Consider the following 23,898-nt stretch of genomic DNA (forward strand, 5'->3'; position numbering starts at 1 on the left):
TTTACCACTCACTTGGGTGGAGTAGCCCTTTAGGTCTAAGCTACAAAGTATAACAGTTTAGCATTGTGAGCTTAATCAATTCATGACAAATACATTTTTTGTAACAGAAATCAAGGTGTTGAAACAAAGTAAAAAAGCAACGGTCAAGGGGTTATTCTTATGCGATTAAACATCTTCCATGTTTTGTAGTTCTATACAATCTGAGAATGTTCCCAGGGAGAGAAAAAAAAAATATATAGTTTATGTACAGAAACTTTTTTTTAGTTTTTAATGAACTTGTAAACAAACAAAAATAGTTCAAAATAAAAACAAAGATAGCCCAGATCATGTTTACAGTGATTACATTTTCTAAGCCACTTAAACAAGCTTTTAAGTTTTAAGATGTTAACTAGATTTGTGACAAAAAAAAAAAAGCAGCTTGCTTTGTACAAGTTATTTTCCCATTTTATAAAGACTAGAATAGCTAAGTTTTTTTCTCTTAAGTCTGCAATGGAGTTATCCTTTTATTTAAAAACAAGGAAAAGCTCAGTCATATGATCTGCTTAAAATTGCAATCTTTGGTTAAATTAGGGACATTTATTGGTTTCAGATTATCAAGAATTGGCAGCTCGCCGTGGATGTAATCTGCGATATCCAAAACATTCTCTACAAAGAAAAATCTGCTGTGCCAATAGGTCCTAATAACCTGGAGCCATGTGGTCGCCATAACAACCATACAAAGTGACAAACATTTGGAAACAAAAAGGTCTAGTTACTCACTCACTGCAGGAATACCGGTGGACAACAGGTAGACCAAACAGTGTAACGGCTAAGAATGTTTAAGTGTACAACTTAAAAAAAAAAAAGATAGTATATTGGAACAATGGTGAACTGCTTCTTTTAGATGAGGGTCGTTGTAATTGTCTTTAGGAAACCACTTCACATTGCTCTTCTGAAGTCCAAGTAGTAAGCTGTGTTAAGGTTCGAGAGGTTAACCATAGAAAAAAAAAAAAAAAAAAAATTGGCATACGCACAATTTCTTCTACCACTCAACCGCCAGATAATTGAACCACCTGTCCCATTCTTTCATGAGGGAAAAAAATTGCGATAAAAAAACTGGACACCATGTTTCACTATTTTTAGTGATATTCACAATTATTAACAGCAGCTACAGGTCGGCACATCGGACACCGCTAGTAGCCAGTTTAGACTGAAATTAAGTTCCGTATTACACCAAGTAAATGGTCTCCCACAACAACTGCCAAGTGTACATATGAACTAAAATCTCTAGGTTTTAAGGGAGTGATGGGTCCAGCTCGTGCCAGGATCTGCGATGTCAGCTCCTTTTATTTTAATTCAAAATCCTGTTGGGAAGAGGAACAGAGGCACCAGTTTTATTAAGTCATATGAGGCAAAATAAAACATGAAAAAAAAAAATTAATATTACAAGACCAAAACTGAAATGTGTGGAAGAATCTGTAAACTGGCAAGTTATATCAGCTTCACAGAACAGGGACCAAGACAATAAATCCCATTTTATGGTTACATTATTAAACATGGTCTGTAGGAAAGACATTTTAGAAATGCTAGCAACTAAATGAAAAAAATCTAGACAAAAAGGCATATTCTGTTAAGTAAAGCTTTGCGGATGATACTAAATTAAGCATGCCAATATCTTCTATGCAGGATGTGGAAACCTTACAAGCAGACCTGAACAAAATAATGGGGTGGACAACTACATGGCAGATGAGGTTTAATGTTGAAAAATGTAAAGTAATGCACTTGGGCGTCAGAAAACAAGCTACTCACTAGGGGGGGAACCTCTGGGTGAGTCTAGGATGGAAAAGGACCTGGGGGTACTGGTAGACAACAGGCTTGGCAGTAGCATGCAATGCCAAGCCGCTGCAAGCAAAGCCAACAGAATACTGGGATGTATAAAAAAGGGGATTCACTCCAGAAATAAAGAGATTATTCTCCCGCTCTACAAGACTCTGGTCCGGCCACATCTGGAGTATCCTTGGCCAGTTCTGGGCACCGGTCCTCAGGAAGGATGTGCTGGAGCTGGAGAAAGCCCAGAGAAGGGCAACAAAAATAATTAGGGGAATGGAGGACATCAGCTATGAGGAAAGACTACAAGCACTGAACCTTTTCTCTGGAGAAGAGACGATTGAGGGGGGATAGGATATCAATGTACAAATACTGTACTGGCGACCCTAGCATAAGGAACAAACTTTTTAGAGAAAGGGAATACAATAAGACACGTGGCCACTCACTAAAACTAGAGTAAAAACGGTTTAACCTTAAAATACGTAGGGGGTTCTTCACTGTAAGAGCAGTAAAGATGTGGAATTCTCTTACACAAGCAATAGTATCAGCAGGGAGCATCGATAGTTTAAACTATTAGACGGGCACCTTAAAGACCACAACATACAGGGGTATTCAATGTACCGTTAACAGCAAACACGCACGCACATGATAGGTTTAACTGGATGGACTGGTGTCTTTTCAGCCTCATTGACTATGTAACTATGTAAAGCTGGCAATAGACTGGCAGCTTTTTTTTTTAAGACAGTGGGCTAAAAAAAAAAAAAAAAAATCCTACATCCACACTAAAGTAGGTGTTTTTAGACAGTGAAACACTGTTGGCTGAAGCCGCTTATTGACAAAAGAATTCCAGCATGTCTCTACAACAGATGTCCATCAAAATACCAACTTCTGTTGCAGGATGGCCACACACTGATGGCTGGTTCAGCATTTTGACCTCTGACCTTACAATACAAGATCAAAATACTGGGGGGGGGGGGGGGGGGACCCAACCTTTACACCAGCTGGAGCAATAAATGGGCCGCAATGTCTGAAGCCAGGAGGTGTGGCTCCCAATCTTGTCAGAGCGGTTGAACAGTGCTGATGTCACTGGGAACCACGCCTATGAGCTCCCGATCACCAGTAGTTGACCATGAACAGTCTGCAATGCTTAATTAGAAGTCCAGGGGCACCAACTGAGCAGCCCCAAACAAGACAGTTGTGTTAAGGCCCACCTACCATATATATGCATTCTGCTGTCTTAAAAGGGTTACATAGTAAAGTTGAGAAAAAAAAAAAAAAATCATCAGTCCGTCCAGTTCAACCTGTGTGTGCGTTTGTGGCTAACCGCACATTGTATACCCCATTATGTTGTGGTCTTTAAAAGGTGCCCATCTAACAGTTTTTTTAAACTATCAATGCTTCCTGCTGATATTACTGATTGTGGAAGAGAATTCCACATGCTTACCGCTCCGACAGTAAAGAACCCCTTATGTAGTTTAAGGTTAAACAGTTTTTCCTTCTAGTTTTAGTGAGAGTACGGTATTTGTAAATTTACATCATATCCCCTCTCAAGCGTCTCTTCTCCAGAGAATAAGTTCAATGCTTGTAGTCTTTACACATAGTTGATGCCCTCCATTCCCCTAATTATCTTTGTTGCCCTTCTCTGGACTGTCTAGTTACAGCACATCCTTCCTGAGGACCGGTGCCCAGAAATGGACGACATATTCAAGATGTGGCCGGACCAGTCTTGTAAAGTGGAAAAATAATCTCTTAATTTCTGGAGTGAATCCCCTTTTTTGCACATGCCAGTGTTCGGTTGGCTTTGCCTGCAGCGGCTTGGGTTAAAGTGGATGTACAACCACATATCTGTAGGGTTTATCTCCAACCAAAACACTAAGTCCCGTCTTTCTGCTGCTCTGTTCGTTCCTCTTTTAATAGCATGATAATATCTGAAAAGTTCTGACAGGAGATAAAAGCAGCTGAAAATTTGTGTCGGGGTGGGTGCACAGAGATTGATTAGCAGAGAGCTGGCCTATTCACAGCACAGCTCTGCGTGTTTCTTCCTTCCACTGCCTATGTGCAGGGGGGTTATGCGTTTCCAGTAATCAGCTGTCACATCGAATGCCAAGACTCCAACACACAGTGGTAGAACAGGAAGAACAAATTCTAACATGCTTACTTTCTAAACAGGGTAGAAAGCTGAAGACAGCAGATATACAAGTAAAACTTATGTAGGGAGATTTGATTCATCTCTGTATCATGTGAGGCTGTTCACTTCGCTGGGTATATGTGAGGCTTTACATCTACATTAGGACTGATGCTACACGTCAGTACTACAGTTGAAATGCCTCGATTACCAATTGCCAACCAGCCACCGCAGATATACAGTGGCAGGTCGGCAGGATCCCGCAAATCACCGTACCTGTATTGCACTTTGCGGGAGTGATCGTGGGGGTGTGCCCATTCGCCAGCGGGGGAAGCGGATCTGCAGGGCCGGAGGCCACGATTGCTGCAGAGCACCCGCGATCAATCCCCGTGGAGAGAGAATGGTGGTCTGCTGTTGTAAACACCGTTGGTCGCTCAGCAATCACAGGGCTCCTTTGTTCCTCCTATTTAGGTCCCTGTGTTAATAACAAGCTGCCCCCCCCCCCCAAAATATGTAGCAGAATACAAAGTGGCCAAAAATGAAAAATTTTTTTTTTTTATTTATTGTGAATGTTATATAGCAGAAAGTGAAAATTGTTGTTTTTTAGTTTAGAATTGTCACTTTGTTTATAGAAAAAAAAAAAAAAAAAAAAAGCAGAGGTGATCAAATACCACCAGAGAAAAGCTCTATTTGTGGAGGGGGCGGCGGCATTGAGAGCACAAGGGTTGATTGATGGATTGCAGCGTGGCAACTTTTTAGAAACACTGGAAACCAAGCCAAAGTCCAATCTTAAAAGCTGAACAGGAAGTAGCTACTTTCTAATTCCATGGCCACACACAGGTCCCTATAGCAGCAATATCTCCCAACTGTAACGTCTATTGACCCTTGATGCCCCAGAGCCAGAATGTAGCAGGTTTGCTAGAGATTGCGAGTTCCTTTCAGAGGCTGCCAAAGTCGCATTTTGGAAATACTTCAAGGACTTTTTGAATGCAATGGGCAGCATTAAACCAGTAGATCCAGTAGTAGTAGTAGTTGGTAACTGTTACAGGCTGCACCCATCACATCCAATAATGCGAAATCTAGTGAGTTTTAACTGTCCATGAATTCAAAAATGGCAGATCTAGGCTGGCATGATGTTCACCAGCTACAAATGGCCATAAGGGTGCTACTTATGTGGGGGGGGGGGGGGGGGGGGCGGCTCCAAAAAGCACTAAGATGAAACCATTCTGGGCTAAGCAACAGGTATACTCCGGTATAAAAACTTGGCTGCAGGGGGAGCACATTAAAAGTGGGCAGACCCTTCTATGGGACACTATAATAAAGCTAACCTTTAACACCATCCAGGGATAGTAGAGTCACACACTATGGAGAACTGTTCATGCAGTTTTTAGTGTTGCTTACATACTAAATTGATTTGACAAAACAAAGTATAGCAAAGAACACATGGCAACCTGTTAGGAGATTAACAGGCTGCCTGTAGGTAAATTTTCTTTGCATTAATAATAGAAAGGGGAGCATTGTTTGCAGACATGGACACAAAAGCCAACAAAACAAAGTAGCTAGGATACACTGACCAACATCAGACAATCACCATATGGTGCAGCAAAGGTGTAGCCACAGCAAATAACTCCACAAAAGCATCAAATTATTTTCCATTAACAGCATCAGTTCTCGCAATCCAACTACCCAGCGACTTAATTCATTTATTTCAAAAGGTGTAATTAACACTGAGTAATGGATCATGACTGCTTTGGCAACACTGACTTTGATGCTCTATCCCTCACATCACAGAATAAGCATAACACACCAAGCAATACAGGTTTTCTAGTGAGTGACTGGAAACAACTCTGCACAAGAATCTAACAGTCCATTAAATATCGGTACTCAAATTTTACATACAAAATAAAGGCAGAAGCTGATCTTTTAATGTGCCCTACAAAATACAGTTCTAGTGCAATAAGCATTACCAAGGTTAAGACCCCTTTTCACACTGAGGCGCTTTGGCGCTAAACAAAAGTGCGGGAAAAGCTCATGAAAACCTATTCCCATTAAAAATCAATGAATGCTTTCATACTGTGGTGGTGCGTTGGCGGGGCAGTGAAAAAACCCAGCAAGCAGCATGTTTGGAGCGCTAAAAAACAATTTTTGTAAAATCTTATCGTAAAATTCCTTTGAGTCCTGACAGTCGCCGCCCACTCAGTCTTCACCAATTGGTATGGACCTCTGATCCATAGGAGCAAGCTAGGCATAAGACTTGTTAAAAACAAAGCAATTTACATAGACACACCTATGGGGGCTGTCCCACTGGTCCAATACCCCCCTGCTATCAGCCATCCCAACTCAGTTTGGTAGCAAGCAGTTAAAGTCCAAAGAACCCCCAATAGAGGGGCGGGGGCGGCGACTCTCAGAGGACTCAGAAAGGAATTTTACGGTAAGATTTTACAATAATTCAGTTTTCTCTTACGTCCTCTGACAGTCGCCGCCCACTCATTCAGTCTTCACCAATGGGATGTCCCAAAGCAGTGTAGACATGAGGGGTGGGAAACGTAACAGTTATAAAGGCAACGCAGCACCCACGTCAGAGAAAGGAACCTTCCTTGAACAGAAAGGTAAATCCTCTGGGTAACAGAAAAGCTCAACTGGAGCAACGACCCAGGAAAGCAAATAAAGGGGGAAAACAACGCCAACTGTCAGGGACCCGCAAAACCAGGGTCCCCTCAATGTACTGCCGCACAGAGAACTTTGCGGCCAAAGGAGGCATCAGCTGATGCCAAAACATCAAGTTTGTAAAATTTTGAAAAAAAAAAAGTGTGCACTGACGACACCTGGTCGCAGCCTTGCACACCTGGACCACCGAAGCCTGATGCCAGAAGGCCCAGGACGCACTCCCCGCTCTGGTAGAGTGTGCCTTGACAGGGAAGGGCGGAGCCTGGTCCCTAAGCGAATAGGCCTGTACAATCGTCTGTCCAATCCATTCTGAAATGGTTGCAGCAGACGCAGCCATACCTTTCCGAGGACCCTTCCTCAGGAAGGACAAAAAAGAGAATCCGACTTCCGAAAGGATTCAGTGGGCGACAGGTAAACCCTGATCGCCCGGACAACATCCAAGGAATGTAAAGCAGACTCCTTAGGATTCGCACATAACGAAGGCAAAACAATGTCCTTATTAAGGTGAAAATCAGAAACCACCTTTCCAGGAAGGAAGGACTGGTTAGGTCGCAAGACCACCTTATCCCTATGAACCACCAGGTAAGGGGAGCGGCAAGACAGGGCCGCCAACTCCGACACTCTGCGGGCAGAAGTGATCGCCACTAGAAAAGCAACATTTTGTGTCAGAGGCAAAAAAAAATTTCCCTGATGTTTTCTAAGGAAGGACGTTGCAAAACGGACAGAACCAAGTTCAAGTCCCAAGGAGGTAAAGGCGCCCTCTGAGGAGGGGCCAAATGACGCACACCTTGAACAAAGGTGCGAATCAAAGAGCTAGACGCCAAGGGGCGCTGAAAAAGGACAGCTAGTGCAGATAACTGTCCCTTAATCTTGGTCAACGCAAGGCGCTGGTCCACACCAGTTTGCAGGAAGGCTAATACCCTCGCCACCGAGAAGGAAAGTCCCTGGATTCACACCAGTCAAAATAAACCTTCCAGGTACGGTAACAGAGCTTACCAGACGAGGCTTTCCTAGCCTTGAGCAGAGTAGGAATGACCTCTGATGAAAGCCAGGTCCTGAGAGACAGGGGTCTCAACAGCCACGCCGTTAAAGCCAGCGACTGTAAAGCAGGATGGAAGATCGGTCCCCCCTGAGACAGTAGATCGTCTTGTAACGGTAGCCGCCATGGAGGCTCGACGGCCAGTTGAATGATGTCCGTGTACCAGGACTGGCGCGGCCAGTCCGGAGCCACCAGAATCACCAACTTCGGTTCCGAGACCAACCTGCAAAGGAACCTGAACAACTGAATCGGGGGAAAGGCATATATCAGACGATACCGGTGCCAAGGCACCACCAGCGCATCCGAGGCGTCTGCCAGAGGATCGCGTGTTCTTGCCACGAACCTTCCCACCTTGTTTAGCCGGGACGCGAACTTGCCGAAGACGCCGGGACACGAGTCTCGGCCCAAGACAGAATTCTGGTCACTTACTGGGCCGCCCGGGCACTCCTGGTGCCCCCATGCTGATTGATGTAAGCCACCGCAGTGGCATTGTCCGTCTGCACCCATACAGGGCGACCCTGAAGACGATCCGACCAATGGAGCAGGCACAGCCTGATCGCTCTCAATTCCAAGATGTTTTATCGGTAGGGACGATTCCTCCACCGACCAAGTGCCCTGGGCAGACAGGTTGCCCAGAACGACACCCCAGCCCAACAGGCTGGCATCCGTGGTACACACCGTCCACAGCAACGGCCGGAAGGACTTCCCTTCCGCTATGGCCGGGGACTGGAGCCACCACAGAAGATCCACTCTGGTTTGGCGAGTCAGACATCCTCAGGTCCAAGGACTGAGGGAGCCTGTCCCATCTGGCCAGTATCTCTGCACGATTTCACACGCAGTCTCTCCAGGCGAGCGGTATCGCCTCGAAGGCTGACACCATCAACCCCAGGGACCGCATACAGGTCCTGAGTGACAAGGATTCGTTGTCCCTAAGGGACCTGAGCTTGTCCTGCGGGGTCCGGAGCTTGTCCTCCGGCAGAAACACCTTCACTTGGGCGGAGTCCAGGACCATCCCCAGATAGGGGAGACGAACCGAAGGAGACAAGTCGACTTCTGAACGTTGACGATCCATTCGAACTCCTGGAGCGTCTGAACCATAGTGGACAGATCGCGCAGCAGGCTCTGACTGGTACTCGACCTTAACAGGATATCGCCCAGATATCCCAAGAATGCAATGCCCTTTGCCCGAAACAGGCCCAGAACAGGAGCCAGCACTTTGGTAAACACCCTTGGAGCCGAAGCAAGACCGAAAGGTAACGCCACAAATGGATAGTGTTCCTCCGCGATAGCCCTGATGACCCCGAATATGGGGGTGTGTAAATACGCATCCTTGAGGTCGATGGAAGCCAGGAAATCTTCCGGGCTCAGAGAGGCTACCACCGAGCGGAGTGATTCCATGCGGAACTTTTGAACGTGCAAGAAGCGTTTCAGAGCTTTCAAGTCCAGAATTGGACGCACCTTGCCCACCTGTCTGGGCACAGTAAACAGGTTCGAGTAAAAAAAAAAAAAAAGCCAAAACTTGTCCCCATGTGGCACCAGGACCATCACCCCCTGGGCGAGAAGATCCTGAACCGCCCGATGCAGATCTTGCAACCGATCTGGGGTCAAATGAAGATTTGAGGGAAAGAATCTGTCCGCTGGTCGCAAAATAAATTAGATCTTGTAGCCTGATCGAATGATCTCCTGAACCCACCTGTCTGGAATCCGGAACAGCCAAGGTTCGAGAAAACTGTGCGGACGTCCCCCCACCCCTAGAACAGGTGAGGGCGCCCCTTCGGGTTGAGGCGGCCTGGGCCGCCATTCCAGCCCAGGCAGCTTTTTGCTTGCCCGCCCAGGGCTTCCTCCGGCCACCATGGCCCTTGAGGGGTTCCCCCTTGTCTTGTGCTTTGAAAGCACGTAAGGACCCCTGGTTCGGATGAAAGGAAGGGTCCCGCTTACCTGCGGAAGAACTTACCCATAGGATTCATAAGGGATAAGGGATGTCGGACACCGTTTTTCTGGAAGTCTGGTCAGCCGACCAGCTCTTCAGCCAAATCAAGTGACGGTTAAGTACCGCGAAAACAGACAGGTGCGCTGCAAAAGGGGCCTCATCTGAAGCCGCGTCACAGATACATAACCGCTTGACTAATCTGGTCCACCATCTCCAAGGTTGTAGGGGGGCAGAGTCAGCCACGAGGGTGCGCCCGAGCACCTTGGACCATGACGGAGACGAAAATCGGTTTCAGCATGGAAACCGCCACCATATAGGAATGGCGGGCAAGGGATTCCAGCCTCCCATCCATAGGGTCCCTGAACACCGGAGAATCCTTGGTGGGTACCAGAGTGGCCCTGTTCAATCTGGACACTGTATGATACACCCTAGGGGCCACAGGCCAGCGCGAATCCGAAGGGTGTAACAGAGTTGAAACTGTTTAGGCACCACAAAATTTGTGCATCAAATTGCGCCATTGTTCATTCACTGTCTTGTGAAACTCAGCGGGGCAAGGAAACACCTGCACCGCCGTTCGGGATCTGCGGGTACCAAAAGGAGGACCGCATACCCAGAGGATTGGGCTCATCCTCCAAATGTAGTGGAAACTACATTAAAAAAAAAAAAAAAGGTACTCACAAAGGTCGAAATATCAGACAGCATGTAAACCACCACATCAGCATAACTTGCGTCCACTTCCGGGATCGCTAGCCGTGGTTTACATGCGGTCTGATATTTCAACCTTTGTGAGTACCTTTTTTTTTTTTTTTTTTTTTTTTTTTTTTTAATGATACTGATATTAATAAATCCCTGCGGGCTTCACCATGTCTGGCTCCTTCCCTCTTTTTTGAGCATCTGATCGAGAGGGGGCTATTGTCTAAAGTTGGAGGCTTATTTGGAGGTGTGCTAATCCATCAATTCCCTGGTCCACATTGGAGATATTGATTTTGAGGCTTGATAATTCCCAGTATCTGGTGAGTGGATCCCCAAAAGGGTCGTTTTTGGAGCACTTCTATCACTGTGTGGAGCACTTCGAGCACTTTCTGTCCAGCACCTAATTTTGGCAATACAGTGGGCTTATTTCTGGACTGCACTTATTTATGCACAATTCCACTATAGCACTTATTTTTTATATATTGCAAAAAAAAATTTGTATACATATTTATTACACATATATATATATATATATATATATATATATATATATATATATATATATATATATATATATATATATATATATATATATATATATATATATATATATATATATATATATATATATATATATATATACTCATCAAGTGCACTTTATATTTATGAATCAGATTTCACATATTTAATTTTTGGTTTATTATATTTATCACTTCCGGTAGCGCTGTATTTTAACAATATTTTATTCCATCTTGGCCTTTGCCTAAGTGAACAGCTGCTTCAGGTAACACTTGGTTCACATATTTTAGCGCGGGTTTTAATTTAATATATTTTCACACTAAGTCGATCCACACTAGCGTGACTTGTCAGGCTGACAAGTCGGGCTCCCTCGCGGTCCATTGACCGCTACAGGACCCTTTCTAATAGGAGCGACACAAGTCGCTCCGACTTAGAAAAAGGGTCCTGTACTACTTCGGGGCGACCTCGGAGCGACTAAGTCACTCCGAAGTCGTGGTGCATGGTAATGCACAAGTCGCCCCGAAGTAGGACAGAGTCGTGCCGCCCCAGTGTGAACAGACTCCAAGACCCCGTTCACACTGGGGCGACTACTTGCCGGGGCGACCTCACAGGTCGCGGTGCGCAGCTCGCACCGCGACGTCGGAGCAGCCGGCACGGACTTCATAACATTGAAGTCAATGCAGGTCGCCCCAAAGAAGCTCCGGACCCTTTTTCTAAGTCGGAGCGACTTGTGTCGCTCCTATTAGAACAGGTCCACAGCTTCTCTATGGCAGGCGACCTACGGCGACCTGTCAGGCGACCAGGTCGCCCCAGTGTGAACGGGGTCTTAAAGTGATTTGTTTTTGTTTAAAAACAAACGTTATACTTTACCTGCTCTGCAGTGATTTTGCACAGAGCAGCCCAGATCCTCCTCTTCCCAGTTACCTCTACGGCACTCCTGACGAGTGCCCCCACAGCAAGCACCTTGCTGTAGAGGCACCTGAGCGGAACCGCAGCTCCGTGTGACCATTCAGACAGAGCCGTGGCTTAGTGCCGCCCCCTACCTTATTGGCTCACTGACCGCAGCGGGAGCCAATGACACCTGCTGCGGTCTCAGCCAATGAGGGAGAGTCCCAGACCGCCAGAACTCTTGCTGTTTCGAGATTGGGCTCAGTTAATAGGGGGCTACGGCACACAGTTTATCATCTTAATGCATAAAATGCATTAAGATAAAAACCTTCTCATTAACCACTTAAGCCCCGGAGGATTTTCCTGCTAAAAGACCAGGGGGTATTTTGCGATTCGGCACTGCGTGACTTTAACGGACAATTGCGCGGTCGTGCGACGCTGTACCTAAACGAATTTGACGTCCTTTTTTTCCCACAAACAGAGCTTTCTTTTGGTGGTATTTGATCACCTGTGCGATTTTTTGATCAAGCGCTATAAACAAAAAAAGAGCGACAATTTTGCAAAAATAGCAATATTTTTCACATTTTTTTATATGAAATTCCCCAAAAAAAAAAAAATGTAAAAATCAAAATTTTTTAACATTTTTGGCCAATTTGTTTTATCCTACCTATGTTTGGTAAAAAAAAAAAAAAAAAAAAAAAAAAAAATCGCAAAAAGCGTATTTTGATTGGTTTGCGCAAAAGTTATCGCGTTTACTAACAAAGGGAAAGATTTTTGTCATTTTTGTTGTTTTTTTTTTAACGCGTAATGGCGGCGATCTGCGATTTTTTTTTTTGCGGTACTGCGACATTGCGGCGGACAGATCGGACCCTTGACTGACATTTTTGACACTTTTGGGGTTACCAGTGACATTTCTACAGTAATCAGTGCTATACATATGCACTGTTACTGTAAAAATACACTGGCAGTGAAGGGGTTAACTTTATTTGGGAGGGAGGGGCTGTGTGTGTCCCTAGGGGCGTGATTCTTACTGTGATTGGCTGTGGCTCTAGCTGTAAGGACACTGATCAACGGATCTACATACTAGATCCGTGTAATCAGTGTCTTTACAGCGATGAGAATGACAGGCAGCTTGTTTACACAAGCTGCCTGACATTCTCCCTCTTCCCCCGACGATCGCCGAGTGGCCGGCGGACATCGGGTCCGCTGGTCACACGCGCGGGGGGGTGCGTGACGGAGCGGGAGCGCGCCTCCGCGGGCGCTCCCCAGACCCTCCCAGGCTAGTGACGTTAATTAACGTCACTCTGCCTGGCAGGGGCTGACCGCCGCAGTAAATCTACTTGCGGCGGTCGGCAAGCAGTTAAATGGGTTTTAAAGGCAGAAGGGAACGTGACTTGTGCACATTGCACAAGATGAAGGTCACAACAGATGAAGAATATTTTACTCTTGAAGACATGTCGGTTGGAACAGTTTGGAAAAGCCAAAACAAAGTGCAAGGTAGACTACATGCCCTAGCACTACATTTACAATAAGCATTTTGAAAAAACATTGGGGCCCAAATTTATAAACGCAAGCAAAAACAATCTGCCTGAACTTAACACATGCCCCACAAAAAAAGGATTGGGCAGCTTGGTAGCAATACCCTTATAAATATGAAGCGCATTTGACTATGTAAATGGGCTTACTGCCCCTTTAAGAGTTTGGCTAGTAGAACAATTCTATACTTCCAAGCCCTCTTAGGGTCGCCACAGTGAGTCCTGTTGCCCCATCCTGCATAGTTCCCAGCCCCGGTAAGATTTTGACATCCTCCCTGTGTGCGGATAGCTTCACTGAAGTTCCCCAGCAGTGCTGCAGACCTGTGAACAGCAACATGTTTAATAGAGTTGTCCAAGCCAAGTCATTCATAGCCTTGAATTAAGCATTCGCTTTGAAGAACGTGTACAAACAACAGAGTTCATATCTTGGTCTTGCTCAGAAAAGGCATACAACCCCAATTCCAAAAAAGTTGGGACTATGCAAAACCTACATAAAAACAGAATGCAATGATTTGCAAAAGCTCAAACCCATATTTTATTCACAAAACATATCAATCATATTAAAAAAAAAAGTTACATTTTTAAACTGACGGCAGCAAAACATCTTTAAAAAGCTACATAGTTAATGAGGTTGAAAAAAAAAAAAAAAGTCCATCCAGTTAAGCCTATGCTGAGTGTGTGCGGTCGTTAAGGTGCCCAATAGTTCTTTGAAACTATGCTCCCTTCTGATACCACTGCTTGTAGAAGAGAATTCCACATCCTTACCGCTCCGATGGTAAAGAACCCTTTACGCCATTTAAGGTTAAACTGATTAGCTTCTAATTTTAGTAAATCGCCACGTGTGTCTGAACTCCCTTTCACTGAAAAGTTTGTTCCCTATGCTAGAGTCACCAGTACGGTATTTGTACATTGATGATATATTGCCTCTTAAGAGAGTCTTCTCCAGATAGAATAAGTTCAATGCTTGGAGTCTTTCCTCATAGCTGAAGTCCTCCATTCCCCTAATTATCTTTGGTGCCCTTTTCTGGACTCTCTCCAGCACATCCTTCCTGAGGACCGGTGCCCAGAACTAGACAGCATACTCCAGATGCGGCCAGACCACAGTCCTGTAGAGTGGGAGAATTATTGTTTTATCTCTGGAATGAATCCCCTTTTTTATACATGTCAATATTCTGTTGGCTTTGCTTGCAGCAGCTTGGCATTGCATGCCATTACTGTGCTTGTTGTCTACTAGGACCCCCAGGAGGTCCTTTTCCACCTTAGATTCCCCCAGAGGTTCTCCCCCTTGCGAATAACTTTCATTCATATTTCTGGCACCCAAATGCATTACCTTACATTTTTCAACAATGAACCTCATTTCCCATATAGTTGCCCGCCCCATCATTTTGTTCAGGTCTTCTTGTAAGGTTTCCATGTCCTGTGTAGAAGTTATTCCCCTGCTTAGCATCATCTGAAAAAAGGAGATTTTGCTGGTTATCCATTCCTCTAGAACGTTTATGAATAAATTAAACAGGATTGGTCCCAGGACAGATCCTTTGGGGACCCCACTTTCCACACCAGACCAACCCGAGTACTCCCCATTTATCCCCAACCGCTGGAGTTGCCCCTGGAGCCAGTTTTCAATCCAGGTACTCTCCCTATGGTCCAAACCTACGTTCCTTAGTTTGTACAGTAAGCACGTGGAGAACTGTATCAAATGCCTTTGCAAAATCCAGATACAATACATCTATATATACATACATATATATATAGGGATGCACCAAAATTTCGGCCGAAAATGGGCCTATCCCAATTTCGGCCGAAAATGGGCCTATCCCAATTTCGGCCGAAAATGGGCCTATCCCAATTTCGGCCGAAAATGGGCCTATCCCAATTTCGGCCGAAAATGGGCCTATCCCAATTTCGGCCGAAAATGGGCCTATCCCAATTTCGGCCGAAAATGGGCCTATCCCAATTTCGGCCGAAAATGGGCCTATCCCAATTTCGGCCGAAAATGGGCCTATCCCAATTTCGGCCGAAAATGGGCCTATCCCAATTTCGGCCGAAAATGGGCCTATCCCAATTTCGGCCGAAAATGGGCCTATCCCAATTTCGGCCGAAAATGGGCCTATCCCAATTTCGGCCGAAAATGGGCCTATCCCAATTTCGGCCGAAAATGGGCCTATCCCCATTTCGGCCGAAAATTGGGCCTATCCCCATTTCGGCCGAAAATTGGGCCTATCCCCATTTCGGCCGAAAATGGGCCTATCCCCATTTCGGCCGAAAATGGGTTAAAAATGCCGAAATTAATGGCCACCGTGAGGAAGGAGGAGGGCGCAGCGCAGGTTTTGAAAAGTCCCGCCTCTGGCCGGCTGCCCGCCTCTCAATGATGTCCCTACTACGATCTGTGCATGAATGAACTAACAGACCGGGCGGGCGAGCGGCCACGAATAGCTGTAACTATGAGCACTTCACTTCCCTGCCAGTGGGACGATGTGCATGAATGAACTGACACACCGGGCGGGAGGGCAGCCGCTAATAGCTATAACTATGTGAGCCCTTCACTTCCCTGTCATGCGGGTATCTCCTCTGACAGGAAAGTGAAACGCTCACATAGTTATAGCTATTAGCGGCCCCTCGCCCGCCCTCCCACCCGGTGTGTCAGTCAATTCATACACATAGTCCCGCTGACAGGGAAGTTAAGGGCTCACATAGTTACAGCTATTAGCGGCCGCTCGCCCGCTCTCCCGTCCGGTGTCAGTTCATACACAATTGCACAGATCGTAGTAGTGACATCACAGGGAGGCGGGCCGCCGGCCAGAGGCGCGTCTTTTGAAAGGAAGGACACAGGAGGAGCTGAGTGAGTAGGAGATTTTGCACACTTGGCATGGGGAGGGGGGCTGAGGCGGGGGGGGGACGGGGGACGGGGGGGCTGAGGCGGGGGGGGTGGTCGTGTACTGACGAGAGGGACGCTGAGGCGGGGGGGGAGCTGAGGCGAGCTTACCAATGGTATTAGTATAATGCAGCATGGGGGGTTAATGTATTGTCACTGCTGGTCACTGATGCATTAGTGACCGACCAGTGGCAGTTAAATAACCCCTTTGTGCTGCATTAGTGCAACCAGTGTTAACACTGATACTGGTTGCACTAATGCAGCACAAAGGGGTTAATTAACTACCACTGGTCGGTCACTAATGCATCAGTGACCAGCAGTGACAATACATTAACCCCCCTCATGCTACATAATACAAATACCATTGGTAATTAAATTAACCACTTGCCAACCCGTCACAGTACATATACTGTGACAGGGTGGCAGTGACAGTGGCAGTGACAGGTGTACATCACTGCCTGTTTTGGTGTATGCCCCTGTTCTATCTATTTTAAAATTATTTGGTGGAAAAAGTCGTTTTCGGCCAAGGGCATCCTGCATTTTCGGTTTCGCCCCAGAATTTCCATTTCGGTGCATCCCTTATATATTTTTTTGTTTAAACCATATACTGTGAACGTCAGGTGAACTGACAAGTTAGCATTTTTGGGAGAAAAAAAGGTTTCCCCATTTTCTTTTCTGAGTATATGCTCCAAAACCCAGATATAGCTTTCAGAATTGATGGTGTTATTCCAGACCTGCAAGGTGCCCATTCCATACACACTAATGTACTCCCATACCATCAGAGGTTTTTGAACTGAGCACTATTAGGGCAGAAATTCCCTCTCATTAGTCCGAAGGATGCGGACCCATGGTTGCCAAAAATAACGTCAAACTTGATCAGTCTGACCACAGAACAGTTTTCCACTTTGCAACAGACCATTTTAAATGTTTTTGGCGTCATTTCTGGATCCTGTTCAGATATGGCTTCTTCATTGCATGATAGAGCTTTAACTTGTATTTTTGGATTGCACAGCGAACTGTGTACCGCTGATTTTTGGAAGTATTCCTGGGCCCATAGAGCGATGTCCATAACAGAATCTTGCCCGTCTTTAATCCAGTGCCGTTTGAGGTCCTGAAGATCACAGGCATCCATTATTGTGTTTGTTTTGTGCACAGAGACTTCTCCAGATTCTCTGAATCTTGGTATTATGTACTGTAGACAAGTCTTTACAATTTTACATTGAGGAACATTATTCTGAAATTATTTTTAGATGCAGCTCTTCAGATTGGTAAACCTCTGCCCATCTTTACCTTTGGAGAGACAGACTTTCTAAGATGGTCATTTTAAAAGCCAGTCAGGTTACTGACCCGTTAATAAGTTGCAAAATGTTCTTCCAGCTCTTTGTTAGTATCACTTTGCCAGCTGTTGCTCTGCCCAAAATGCTTTTTAGATGTGTTGCTGCCATCAATTTCAAAATTACTTTTTCCCCTATAATGTTAGATTCTCTCAGTTTAAAGATTTCATGTGTTTTCCGTTTTCAGTTGTGAATACAATATCGATTTACGAGACTAGCAAATCATTACATTCTATTTTTATGTAGATTTAAACAATTTGGAATTAGGGTTGTATATTAAACAATTACACATTTGAAAAGCAACATCTTTTTAAATGGAGCCCATTACTGGCCAAAAAGAAAAATGAAGCCACCAATTTGTCAGTTTGGAAAACTGTGACAGACTATGCGTTCATATGTGCAGTAATCAAAGGGTGCTGCAACTGGGAGAATGGATAATTTTAAAAAAATGTGTCCTTTACATTTAAAGAAGGCATCACACTTATTTTGAGGCTTTCTAAATAACTTTAATCAAGAGTCTAAACAGCCCTGTAGTAGATAGGTTTAATAAAATTTTAATAAAATAATGTCAGCAAGCTAAAAATTGACTGCCTTGAATGCAGAAGTCTTGGCAGCTTAGGGCCTCCATGTAATGCTTAAGGTTCATGTATGCGTGCTCAAGAGATCCTGTCAAGATAAAAGCTATCAAAAATGGCGACATGAATTTGATGAAGCATATGTCAGGGCTTTATTCTTTATCCGTTTCACACATTTAGTGACAGTCATAGGTCAAGCCTGTGCACATATAAGATGTCCCCAATAGCTCAGTGACTGAGAAGGGCGACAGTTCTGCAGCTTGAACTTTCTATATGAAAAATTCAGCTTTGAAATCTCCCATTTTCCCTTCTGACTGGTTCATTAAAGAAGTTCTTAATTGGATTCAGCAACCTTTGATAATTAAAGCTATACAGAATATGAGCGCTTAAAAAGACTGTCACAATTTTCCTGTGATTTTTGTATTAAAGACCATCACCATTTCCTTACCAATAGGATGCCAAAAGGGACTCGAGTCAGGCAACAAATCCCTTTTGCATCAAAGGGACTAAAGGTTGGGAAGGTAGCTGCAGAGTTTACAGCAAGAGGGAAGTTTGAACTCCCATCAATCCTTAAGTGTTAGGTCCAGGAATGTGAACTAAAAGACTTCACATTCACAACACCAGAAACTGGTGCCCACAATTGGAAAAGGGAGTTAACATATGAAAGAGGTGCAGTTAAGATGACCCAAAATCCCAGAAGATGAGAGATTGCCATAAATAAATACACAAATAAGGAAATCTGAACTTAAAGTTAGTAGTCAAATCTTCCAAGGACGTCTTTTTTTAATGTTTTTCATTTTTCTCCATTAATAAGCCGAATTGGTATCATAACACCTCCTCAATCTAACACTATCAGTTATGAATATTTCAATTGTTTGTTTTTCCTAAGAATTTACGGTTTTCCCTGAAACGTCTCTTGGCTCTTGGCTACTAACCTTTCAGGTTACTCTTGGATTTGTCAGTTTGCTTGCCTGTGGGGGTTTGGGCTTGCTGGCCCTGCCCACTGGAGGAGGCCGCTTGCTGAGCTGCCTTCTGCTTGAGCATTGTCCAGTCAAATGTGTAGTCGTACTGATGGTTCAAGGTTCTGAAAGAGAGCACAAAACACAATAAGAATTCAGACGAGTGCTTTTGAATTTGGAGAGGGGAGAAGTAGTAAAATAAATCTACACCTAATAAATACCTAAGGTCTTAACCATCTCCACCTCATTTACATTGTGGAAAATAAACCAAGCACATGCCCTTTCAGTCTCAATAGAAAAAAAACTGTCAGGCACTATAGAAGATAAAAATGAAACTGCACATCAAATAACCCTGCATAAAGCATGGACAATGTATCTGGGACAGTGTAGATATTTAAACTAGATGTCTTATTTGCTCTAAACCCCTCTAAACCCTCTCAGTATTGTTTAACAGCCAGCCACAGATATATATTCCCATCAACAGCTAGAGTTTAAAATAAAAACACTAACCTGAACAGAATTCGGAAGAGCTGTCTCAGATACATATAATCTGGCGCCTCCTCAAAGCGCAATCCACGACAATAATTGAGATACATGGCAAACTCTGCAGGAAATCCCTGTGCAAAGAATTAAGGGTCATTAGTCAACATGCAGTGTGATTAGAGTGTAAGAGAAAATACATTTAGAAGAGCATTTGAAAAATGTATGATGTAAACCAATCACCATGCTATGGCATGGGTACATTCTTAAAATGCCATATATTAAATGCAGCCAGCCACGCTGCAATAACCATATTTTAGTTAAGATGTAGGATTACCTTGCACAAAACTTCAACAGGAGTGGACATCTTCTTTTCGCTGATCTTTTCATACTTCTGTTTCTTGGTTGCTGCCTGTAGAACAGGTCATTTTATACATTTGCACAAGAAAAGAAAATATTCCAGTATAAAATGCTCAACAGCCTATTTAGGAAGTTCAGTAAATACTGAGGGGAATTTTTTTAAAACGCGGACAGAATTTGGAGAAGAGCAAGACAACCAAACCATTCCTAACTTTCCTTTTAATTCTCAATTGAGCAAGCTGAAGATCAAAGATGATTGGTAACCATGCAAAGCTGCTCCAGATTCTGTCATCTACAGTGCTGAGAAATGTCCCTCTAAAAATAGGACTGCTTTCTACAACCACTGTGATGTTGAAAACTGAACTCTAGGAATGACCCAAATTACCCACATAGCTCTCACTCTAGAGAATATCCCTGTTGAATGTTCCCTTTATTTTTCTTGTCTTTTGATCTCCTCAGTAAATTTGTAACAATCCTGGGAGGACTCTGCTTGGTGCCACCCTTCCCCGATCCCTGTTAATTGCACGGCCACTGGTATACATTAGGGGTAAACCATGCCAAGAGCAAAATATTTTTTTATAAGGTCACAAGAGACTTAATTAAGCAGAACTAAACCAACTGGTTTAATGGTTTCACAAAGGAGTTCTATTTAGGCTAGGTTCATAGCTGTGTGAGTGGCTCCTGCTGTGGGCCCACACCTGTTCCCACAGGTGCAACCACCAGCACAGAAAAATGCGCTGGATGCATGCAGGTGCCATTAATTCAAATGAAACATCGCAAGCAATGGAAATCAACTTGCAGTTTCCGTGAGAGCTGCGATTTCTGAAATTCTGCAGGGGCCTTTTTGCCTACATTTCAGTAGGCACGGCAGTCTATTGAAAATAATGGGCTGCCGTACCCGCTGAAAACGCGACTCGCAGAGCTGCATAGGTTTGATAAATAATAACAATCACAATTATCCGTGTGCTTAGGCTCTCAACTGAACTGTACAACTATTAAATGGCTGGTGGCATAACTGATCACACATGCAGCTGCACCATGGCAACTGCAGATGAAACGGGAGTCCAAGATGGTGGCTACCTTGGCTGTAAAAAAGGATAAGTGTTTAGTTCTGCTTTTATTTCTATTCATATAGTGAACATTGCGATGAGGTACTTTGCATCAAAAAAAAAAGCACTGCATGCCGTAAACTGACACCATAGGAAACCAGGCAAATTGCCTTTCTCTTTGCATTGAGACTGCACTGGGCAAGGTAACAACAGCCACATCTTTTAGGTAAATTCAGTGCTGTAATAGGCTGGTGTTCCAATTAAGCGTAACTCTGCAAGCTACCTTCTCTACTTAATTCACTTGCATTTAGCTACCTGGTGTCTCTCAACGGTTTCTCTAACACTTTGCACCTCATTTCACGTAATTTCCATTTATTCTGGCACAACAAAGTAAAGTAGTTGTAAACCTCAGACATAAAAAATGAACAAAGCACATCTCTCTATAGGGTGTACTGGTCTGACTCAAAAGCACCAAGAGCCTAGTTCCTCTTAGAACTCTAAGCTGACTCAACAAGTCAGCCTGTCCCCCTCCAGCACACACCAGGTGACTCATAGGCTCTTGCTTTTATGTTTTATCTATGAACCTTTGTACAGGGTGTGTTCCTTCCCTCCACTCACCTATCAGATTACACTACAGCTCTATGCACTAGCTCTGCAGTGCTAGACAGATCTCCACTCCCTGCTAGTTTCTACTGCCGAGAAACATTGTTTGCCCTTGGTGTTTTTAAAAGGCTCTACAGGGGAAATGGCTGCAGTTAAAACAGGTACAACCTATGTAGGAGGATTTGTTTCATCTCTATGCATCACCTGAGACTAGTCAATTTAATGGCTATATGTCAGGGTTTACAACTACTTTATATTGGTCACATAGAACACTGATTATGTGTGGATTTAAAACCTGACGCACCAATCTTTGTTAATCCCCTCCAGTAAGAGGGCAGGCTCCTGTGAGTCAAGGCTGCAGCACTGCTTTTATAAAACAAATCAATGAATGCATGAAAACAAAAGCCATAGTGCTACTGGCTGCTAAAAAAAAAATTACATATAAAAGCCACCGATTCTGTGCTCAACTTCAAGGCAGCTCCTATGTTCTATGACCACACATACACCTTAATACACTTAAAGAGGAACTGGACTGTAGCAGATGTGCCCAAAAATTACAGGCAGAAGGCAAATGACTAGTCAGGTGTATTGGCTATGGTCTCTGCATCTGATTCTTCTCCATTACTAGCTAACCATGCCTTGTTCTGCACTGTCTGCATTACTTACTAATGTTAGAGCCTCTAGCAAGAGACCAACTGGGAGCAGCAAAACAGTGACACTAGAAGTCATGGGTAGCAGTGTTTTACATCTCCTATTGCAGATATACAGCTATAAGGCTGTAGACACAGGAGAGCCTAGGCACACCGCATACCACAAAGTGCACAGCTATACTTCAGGGGAAATCCTCAAACAAGGTACATTTTTCAGGTTACTACTTATGCAGGTACAATTAGCATTTCGAAACATTCCCTATTAAATAGCAAATCTTGACTTTCTACGTTTAGTTGCACTTTAAAGTGTAAGAAAATCCTAACTGCCTTAAAATGCTTCCTCTCCCCTCCTACGCAACTTGTACAGAAAAAAAAAAATAGGCCTGCAAGACGTCATATAACCCAGAAGCTCCCATAGCACAGCTGATGTCAACGCTTTCTCCTCTCGCCTGCAGCAGCCAGTCCCCGACTCTGGGGAGCTGGAGCTGCCAGTTGACATGACTGGACTAAAAACAGATACACACACCTTTTGTATACAGGTTAGACCGGATAGGTAGAGGAGGGGAAGGGAACATTAAGAATATAGTCAGGCCTTTCTTCCACTTTAAGACTGTACATCTGAGTATGGAAGGAAAATAACTCCCAACAAAAAGTTTTACCATATTCAGCAGACAAAATGTATAATCAATTTGACCAGAGTATAGACAAAAAATGTCCTCCCTAAAGCTACCTTTGCACAAGACATTTGGACAAAGCTTTGTTTTATTTTTTAGGATTTAGCTTCTTGTGAGTACTTGCTAACCTTACACAACAGGGATTTAAATTTTTTAGGGAAAGCAGCAGTTTTGCTAAAGTACGCTTGTGGTCGCTATCACTTCTACCTGATACCAGCCCCAATTATTTCTGGTCAAGCTTTTTTAAACAGAAAGGAAGCAACCATTTTACACCACGTTCTAACACTAGCTTTACCACACCTTTTAAATCCAGTACTTAACTAATGACCATTTCATATACTGTAGATAACCGTAGATAGTTAAATTATTTAGCAGAAGGCATTGCTTCGTCTACCTCTGAGGTTACCTGCAAAATATGACATGACCTACCTTCAGCCCTTGCCAAGGAAGGCTAGTTCTGTTGAAATACATTAGTACATATCCTAGAGACTCCATATCATCACGACGACTGAAAAGGAAACACACAATAAGAGGACTTTACATTACATTTGGTACAGAACCACCAGCCTACTAAATTGTAAACTGTATCCTAATGCCAATAATCATCTGCTGTAATAAGGTTAAAGTTACCAATGAGTTGAGAAGGTTGCTCAGATACACATCACTGAAGTCAAACATGAGTGGTCCAATTAGATTTACATTGTCAAATTTTAGACTTCAGTTAATCAGAACTTCTCAAAATCATCACACACATACTGATAGGATATTGGAAAAGCATGAAAACCTCCACTTCCTGTTAAGCCTCCTCCATGAGACTTTCTGCTATCCAAAATCCAGTACACAGTCAGGGTGGACAAACAGTGTGACTTCAGTATATGAAAGCTGCAATGCTAAAAGTATAGAGATAGCTATAACTCCTGGCGTAAAAAAAAAAATAAAGTTTAAATTAAATTACAAATGACTTACACCACTTACACTCTAACATCTATCATTTACATTTTAGATTAAAAAAAAATCCTGGAGTTCTGAACATAAACAGGTTATTTCCAATGCCTATGTAGCACTGTACAGAATACACAGGAGAAGAATGATAATTTAAGTGGGAACCTAGAACACCAGTGCCACAACACAATGTTAAAG

The 23,898-nt window shown here is 43.9% G+C and overlaps 1 protein-coding gene across 3 annotated transcripts in view; it reads right to left on the reverse strand.

The window, feature by feature from the left end:
* Positions 1-1,107: 1,107 nt before the first annotated feature.
* CSNK1A1 (casein kinase 1 alpha 1) overlaps positions 1,108-23,898 on the reverse strand; it is a 79,930-nt gene continuing 57,139 nt past the window's right edge. Inside the window, exons 7-11 of one of the 3 annotated variants that reach the window (XM_082257150.1) lie at positions 23,188-23,266; positions 19,760-19,834; positions 19,453-19,559; positions 18,955-19,067; positions 1,108-1,343 (exon numbers count right to left, since the gene is read on the reverse strand). In XM_082257150.1, coding sequence (XP_082113276.1) covers positions 1,336-1,343; positions 18,955-19,067; positions 19,453-19,559; positions 19,760-19,834; positions 23,188-23,266 — 382 coding nt within the window. In that variant the 3' untranslated portion in view covers positions 1,108-1,335. Of the gene's footprint in view, positions 1,344-18,896; positions 19,068-19,452; positions 19,560-19,759; positions 19,835-23,187; positions 23,267-23,898 lie in introns of those variants that run through there. The other 2 variants (XM_082257149.1, XM_082257151.1) reach the window with 2 other exon arrangements.

This window comes from Pelophylax lessonae (genome assembly GCF_965119305.1).
Source record: "Pelophylax lessonae genome assembly, chromosome: 4".
In the NCBI taxonomy this organism is placed as follows: Eukaryota; Metazoa; Chordata; class Amphibia; order Anura; family Ranidae; genus Pelophylax; species Pelophylax lessonae.